This window comes from Nycticebus coucang, chromosome 14 (assembly GCF_027406575.1).
Source record: "Nycticebus coucang isolate mNycCou1 chromosome 14, mNycCou1.pri, whole genome shotgun sequence".
Lineage (NCBI taxonomy): Eukaryota > Metazoa > Chordata > Mammalia > Primates > Lorisidae > Nycticebus > Nycticebus coucang.
In genome coordinates this window covers 11,867,020-11,874,199 of record NC_069793.1, presented here as the reverse complement: position 1 = coordinate 11,874,199, position 7,180 = coordinate 11,867,020, and the positions used below count along the sequence as shown (strand labels likewise).

The 7,180-nt window shown below is 46.2% G+C and overlaps 1 protein-coding gene across 3 annotated transcripts; it reads left to right on the top strand.

Moving 5' to 3' along the window:
• The first annotated feature begins 562 nt into the window (after nt 1-562).
• TMEM216 (transmembrane protein 216) lies at nt 563-5,742 on the top strand. Of its 3 annotated transcripts, none has more exons than XM_053562692.1 (5): nt 563-898; nt 1,102-1,971; nt 2,491-2,583; nt 4,713-4,914; nt 5,190-5,742. In XM_053562692.1, the coding sequence occupies exons 2-5, from the start codon at nt 1,857-1,859 to the stop codon at nt 5,203-5,205; spliced, it is 426 nt and encodes a 141-aa protein (XP_053418667.1). In that variant the 5' UTR covers nt 563-898; nt 1,102-1,856; the 3' UTR covers nt 5,206-5,742. The 3 variants fall into 3 exon arrangements, with proteins under 3 accessions (XP_053418667.1, XP_053418666.1, XP_053418668.1); XM_053562691.1 differs by lacking the exon at nt 563-898 and having other exon boundaries at nt 979-1,306; nt 1,870-1,971; XM_053562693.1 differs by lacking the exon at nt 563-898 and having other exon boundaries at nt 979-1,320; nt 1,870-1,971.
• Nucleotides 5,743-7,180: the final 1,438 nt, after the last annotated feature.

Below are 7,180 nucleotides of genomic sequence, written 5' to 3'. Positions count from 1 at the left end.
AGGATTTCCTGCCCCCAGCTCGTCTTTAAGTTCTGCTGAAGGGAGGCACAGAGAGCAGAAAGTAGAGAAGAGGGAGGAGGTGGAGATCAGGCTGGTTCTCTAACTCCTAGTGGGAGCCTTCTACACACGCACTGCTCTGTCCAGCCTCAAGGATTTGCTTCTGTGCCTTCTCTTTTAGGACATCCTGCCCCACCCCATCCCAACTAGCCAGGGGTATAGTACTTTAAAGGTTAGTCACTCTCCTCAAATTACCTGGTTTGAGCATGCCAGCTGTTTACTGGCTTGTTTACCCTGACAGACAGCAGGTGGGGCAGTCTCCCCGTCAAAGCCCCTGTCCTTTGCACTCCCCTGCCAGCAGCCACAGGCTTTCACTGCTCTAAACTGTCATCAGTCTTCAGAGCCCAGGTCACAAAGCCATCACAAGAAACTTCCTTCAGCTTCCACCTGGGAGTACTGTGCCCTCTCAACGCCCAGGGCACTTTATGGGTCACGTGGTGATCACGTTTAATCTTCTCTTGGCCTTATTCATTTGTGCACCCAGAAAGGAGGCTCTTATTTCCGACTCATTTTGGTCTCTTAATTCCCTGGTGCTAAACCCCACCGGCATTTGCAAAGAACTGTTTCTCATTTTCAGACGAAAAAGAACTGAGGCCGGGCGCGGTGGTTCACGCCTGTAATCCCAGCACTCTGGCAGCCCGAGGGGGCTGGATCGCCAGAGCTCTGAGTTTGAGACCAGCCTGAGCCAGAGCGAGACCTCGTCTCCAAAAATAGGCGGGCGTTGTGGGGGGCGCCTATAGTCCCAGCTACTCAGGAGGCGGAGGCAGGAGAATCGCTTGAGCCCACGAGTTTGAGGTTGCTGTGAGCTATGATGCCGCGGCGCTCTACTGAGGGTGACAAAGTGAGACTCCGTGTCAGAAAAGAAAGAAAAGACAAGACAGAAAAGAGAACTGTGGGAATAGCGTCTATGGGCCAATCCGCTGGTCACACGGCCACAACTGGCCACTTCTGTTCAACATCTGTAACCGGGGGAGGGGGAGCCCGAGAGCGGCTCCTGGGGTCCTGCGGACGGCGGCTTCGCGGGTCACCACTGTTCTCCCCTAGGTTGAGAAAAGGGACATCCGAGCCACGTCCACTCGAGGGCCGAGGTGAGATCGCCCCGGCCCGAGTGACCATAGAGTCTGGCGGGCGGGGAGAGGGGCCCGAAGCCCGGGCCGCTCCGTCCCGGCTTCCGGCAGCGCCTCGCTGCTCCGGGAGCGGCTGTGGCCGCGTACGCAGTTTCCATGGGGACGGAAGATGGCGCCGCGAGGTGAGATTCCGGAGGTGTGTGAGTCGCTGGCCCCTATCCCGTCCGTGCTCCCCTGCCCCAGAGCTCGACGTCAACCCTCTATCCTTGAGCGTCGGGAACATGGCGGCTCCGTAGCCCAAAGCGGGGTTCCGCAGACCCGCCCACCCTGGGTGCTCAAGGACTCAGACACCCCAAGTCCTCGGCTGGCCTTTTCTAGGTTGGCATCGGACGGGCCAATGCTGGTTTCTGTGCTCTGCTTCCCGTCCCAGCGCGTGGCGGGGTTGGATCTTTGAGGAACCTTTCAGCTGTGATTTCCTCCGAGTTACCCCTTGACTTTCCCTCCTCCCCCCACCCCCGAAGCCGAAAGAGTCGAGTTAGATGGTGATTCTGGGAAAGAAGGGGAGTGAAGGAAACCCCTTTCGCGCCCGCCCCCTAGGCCCCGCCACCTCATTGTCAGCAATCAGAAAGGTGGCGAGTCCCACGAGCTGCGCCCTTGTGTTTTCTCCAAGTTAGACACTGCACCGTGCAAGGAACAGAGATCAAGTAGCGCTCCCTCCGGTCCCACTTCTCTATGCTCTTTTCAGGTAAACGGTTGTCCTCAACGCCTCTGGAAATCCTGTTCTTTCTGAACGGGTGGTATTATGCTACCTATTTCCTGCTGGAACTCTTCATATTTTTGTATAAAGGTAAGGCCCCAACATCCTTTCCCCACTTCAGCCAGAGCCATCTCTCATCAAGAACCTTATTTTACCTTCTTTTCTGCCCTCTGTAGTGGCAGAAATCTTTTCATCGGGTGGCTTCTTTGAGAATGAGTTTGTAGGAATCCCCTTGCAAGAATTTCTTTTGTTGGGGAAATGCAAGCTTCTCTGTTGTGGCTCTTCCTATCACTTGTTTTTGCCAGACTCCACTTTAAGCCCATTGGTGACACTCAGAAACTCTTTAGTGTCCTGTACACATGCACATCCAATCATTGTGAAGAGTGGAGTCCCCACAGACTTTTGGAGTAAAACACAGCAATAATGAACCTGCCTCTACCAGAGGTAGTTGCAGTATGAATTACTATATCCTGCAGCTGTAATAATGCCCATTTCTCACTAACTAGTTCATGGAAAGCTGAGACCTATGTCCTCTTTAATTCCCAACTGCAGCAGTTCTTGTGGGTGATGTTGTATGCTGTTTGCAGACCCTGGCTTATGTATTGGCAGGTCTTCTGCTACCATATCCCATGGCCAACTTAGTGCTAGATGTGGTGATGCTCTTCCTTTATCTTGGAATTGAAGTAATTCGACTCTTTTTTGGTGAGTGTTGTCAGAGAGTATTTCCATTCCTTACGAAACAAGCTGGTGTCTATAACTTGATTAAGAAAAGTGCATGACCTAGGTTCACTATCAGAGATTGGATCTGGTGGTATATCCCATTACTCCCTCTTTTAAGTTGCTGCTTTATGTTTTGGGTCAGGCAACCTGATTGTTGTTTGATAGTGCTAGAGGTGGGCAGTAGCATAGGATATTAGATAATTCCTTCCCAAATGCCTCACTGCTGCACGAGGGTATAGTTCCTCTTACTGGTTGGCTTGGGAGATAAATGCAGTTTTTTTTATTTTTTTATTTTTATTTATTTTTTTTGTTTGTTTGTTTTTTATTGTTGGGGATTCATTGAGGGTACAAGAAACCAGGTTACACTGATTGCATAATAAATGCAGTTGTAACTCTTTGTCCAGGGCAGGTAGTAGATGCCTGCACAGATCAGCACTAATAACCCTTCTACTCCTCTGAAAAAATTACTTGCAACATATATAAGAAAGTATAAAGAAGAGTCAAATAAATCACTAAGGAAAAGACAAAGCAATTTTAAAAACTGGTAAGGAACACTAATATAGGCATAAAAAAAATAAGTACAGAGAACCAGTAAACTTGATAGGATACCCAAACTTGGGATTGGTGTGCTCCCACTTAATGAGCACAGTGTAAAGGTATGTGGTATACCTTTTGAGTGTGGGGACACAAGAGGGACTCTGCCTAACAAATGCAAACATTGTAACCTAGTTGTTTGTACCCTCACATTAACCTGAAATAATAATAATTAAAAAAAAGATACCCAAACTCACTAACAAAAAGTAAATTTAGGCAGGGCGTGGTGGCTCATACCTGTAATCCTAGCACTTTGGAGGAGGCCAAGGCAGGAGACTCCCTTAAGGCTAGGAGTTCAGGACCAGCCTGAGTAAGGTGAACCCCTGTTTTTTCTTTAAAGCAAATTGAAACAATAAGGTAACTCTTTTCACCTATCAGATTGGCAAAGATAAAAATATTTACAGTACCCAGTATCAGAGAGAGTGTGGGGAACAGGTTATTTATATACTTCTGTGTAAATATAAATTAGTACAACCTTTTTGGTAATAGTTATTATTATATAAAATTCGTACTTTTAGCCCCAACAATTTCACTTCTAAAACTGGATTAGAAAAACAAATGCATCTACAAATATGCAAAGATAGCTGTATGAAGATGTTTATTGCCACAAATTTTGTAATTATCAAAACACTAGAAACAACCTAAACATCTGTGTAATACAAGGTTAAATAAAGGTGTTGATCCAGTGGAGTCATGTATAACCATTAAAAGAGAATTAAGGTAATTATTATACACATAGTATGGAAAAATGTCTCTGGGAAAAAGTAAGTTGCAAAACAGTATGTATAGAATATGAGTCTACATATTTTTTTAATAAACAGTAATACATGAGCATACACATACAAAAAAGTTTCAAACAGTATACATCATTCTGTAATGACACTGTCTTCAGGGTGTGGGGTCATGAAAGTCTTTCACTTTTGTATTTTCTAAAATTTTCTATATTAGTTGTAAAGTTTTCAATGATTGTATTTTTTTTATAATCAGATTTGTTTTTTTTTTCCTAAATAAAGATCCCTATGTCCCTTCAGTGGGACCCAGCTGGAAGCAGGACTTCTGGAGTAAATAACTCCAATCTTAAAACTCCCACAAGACCTCAAATTTTTAGTAGAGTGGGACCCCACTTATAAATGTGTACATCCCCATTCAGGATTGTTATTCTCTGCCTCACCAGCCCATCTTTTTTTTTTTGAGATGAGTCTCACTATGTCGCCCGTGGTAGAGTGCTGTGGTGTCACAGCTCACAGCAACTTCAAACTCTTGGGCTTAAGCAATTCTCTTGCCTCAGCCTCCCAAGTAGCTGGGACTGCAGACACCCACCACAACGCCCGGCTATTTTTGTTATTGTTGTGATTGTCACTGTTGTTTAGCAGGCCCAGACTGGGTTCAAACCTGCCAGCCCTGGTATTTGTGGCCATCACCCTAACCACTGAGCTACAGGCACGGAGCTGTCACCAGGTCTTGAGGCCAGGGAAAACAGACCACTTGGAGGTAACTCCATGGGCTGTGTCTGACAGGTACAAAAGGAAACCTCTGCCAGCGAAAGATGCCACTTGGCATTAGCATGGCTTTGACCTTCCCATCTGCTGTGATGGCCTCCTACTACCTGCTGCTACAGACCTACGTGCTCCGCCTGGAAGCCATCATGAACGGCATTTTGCTCTTCTTCTGTGGCTCAGAGCTGCTACTTGAGGTGCTCACCCTGGCTGCTTTCTTCAGGTACTGCTGCTGAGGGACAATTTCCCATCCTTGGAGGGTTGGGTTCCCATCCCAGGGAGGGATTCACGTTCTAAAGCCTGAATGATCTAGAAGACTTTTCTGGAGGGGATAAGGGGTGTCCATGGGACTACCTTTCTTGTTCAGGTAGAAAATTTCCCACTTAGGAAAGATATTCTCCTTGTTCTTTGGGGCCAAAGAGCTTGGAATATAGAATAGTTCAGGCCAGCTGCTCTTGTTCACAGGTCTTTTAACATTTTCTTTCTTTTTGCCATCAGTATGGACAGGATTTGACGTGCAGAAATTTCAGCCAGCAGCTCATCAGGCTGACACTACACACCCTTCTGGTACTTGTGTCATACCAGTGAGAAGTGGTGGATCAATTTTCCTGGGAAAGGTGATGCAGTACAGACATGTGGGTAACCAACCCAGCATAAGGCCAGTGCGCAGCATCTTCTAAACCTGACCATCAGCCCGAGAGACTCTTCTGCACTGAAGTGTAGAGAGGGGCAAGGCTATCCCTATCCTGGCCCTTCTCAGCACCAAGTTCTCCTTTTTGATCATTGTGGCAGGGCATCTTGTGTGGACCATCTAGGCTCGTCGGGCTTCCAGTAGGACCCGAGCCACAAGCCCCTGTATGTTCTGTGCCATACCTGTCCTGTGTGAGCCTGGAGAGCCTCATGTCGGTGGATTCCCAGAATGATGCAAAGCCTCTGACCCCACTGCTCAAAGAGACTCAGCTTCAAAGCTTTTTTAGTAGCTCATAGTGTTATTTTTCTACTCTCATCATGAAACAAACATTATTTTATAATAAATATGTATTTTCTGCTGCGGGGTTGTAGCCTTTTCCTTGTGGCACTGTCCCTGGAATTTTATCTATTTTAAGAGAGGGTAGAGGCCATCCCAGGGGTTTATTCTCAGGCTATGCTTAGTGGTAGCACACTGTGGATATAAAGGCAGAGATGATCAGTGATTTTTTTTTTCCCCCAAAACTGCAACCTGATTTAAGCCCTAAAGGTTTTGCAATCCTCTTTTATCTTCTTCATGTCTGTCATCCTACAAAAGATTGCTTATATGCCCCCCTTGTGCACCAAAGTCAGCATCTGTCTCATTTCTCTTACAGATAGATAATTGTCGTTCCTTTCCAGAGTGGGCTGTGTGTAATTGGAAGCAGCATATTCTAAACTTACCAAAATGAAAAAAATTCTTTTTGGTCATTCATTTACAAATTTTGAGTTAACATAAAAGGAACACATTTAAAAATAAAAAAAGCTGAGGACTGTCACTTTAGATGAGTATATCAGTTCTTTCCCCAAGTAACTATCTTTAATTGTTCCTCATCTTGCTTGGAAGTAGCCATGTTTTTTAGCCCTAAGAAGTCAGCAGGAGCCATGAAAGAATCCACTTTACGAAACCTAGAGGCCCTTTTGTCTGCTCTCAGATGAATCCTAGAGTATCTGCTTCTACTCAAAGTAAAAACTGACCAAGCATTCTATGCTGGTTTTTAACTCGGATTATTTCCTGTGATCAGGCTCATTCTTACTTTATTAGGGCCTCCCCTGCCCTAAGCACTAATGCTTTTCTTGTTGTCTTCCCCTTCTGTGCTATTGCCATCCATCCACAAAACTATAGTAGACAGGTCTAATCAACTGTGAAATAGTAACAAAACATCCAATGGGAATTGCTCTGATATTTCAGTCACAAATCCCACTAACAATTTTTTTGCTGCTTCTCACACTGCTGCTTTTCTCTTTTCTTTTTTTTGAGACAGAGTCTCACCTTTGTTGCCCTCAGTAGAGTGCTATAGTGCCACAGCTCACAGCAACCTCAAACTCCTGGGCTCAAGTGATTCTTTTGCCTCAGCCTCCTGAGTAGCTGGGACTACAGGTGCCTGTCACAATGCCTGTCTATTTTTTTTTTTTTTGAGACAGAGCCTCAATCTGTTGCCCTGGGTAGAGTGCTATGGCATCACAGCTCACAGTAACCTCCAACTCCTGGGCTCAAGCAATTCTCCTGCCTCCACCTCCCAAGTAGCTCGGACTACAGGCACCCTCCACAATGCCCTGCTATTTTTGGTTGCAGCCGTCATTGTTTGGCAGCCTAGGCTGGATTCGAGCCTGCAAGCTCAGGTGTATGTGGCTGGCACCTTAACCGCTTGAGCCACAGGCGCCAAGCCTTTTTTTTTTTTGCAGTTTTTGGCCAGGGCTGGGTTTGAACCTGCCACCTCCAGCACATGGGGCCAGCGCCCTACCCCTTTGAGCCACAGGCA

Coding starts and splice junctions, on each gene's coding strand:
- TMEM216 (XM_053562692.1), top strand. CDS start 1,857: ATGCTCTTTTCAGGTAAACGGTTGTCCTCAACGCCTCTGGAAATCCTG. Junction 1,972..2,490: donor CTTCATATTTTTGTATAAAG/GTAAGGCCCCAA, acceptor ATGTATTGGCAG/GTCTTCTGCTACCATATCCC. Junction 2,584..4,712: donor AGTAATTCGACTCTTTTTTG/GTGAGTGTTGTC, acceptor TGTGTCTGACAG/GTACAAAAGGAAACCTCTGC.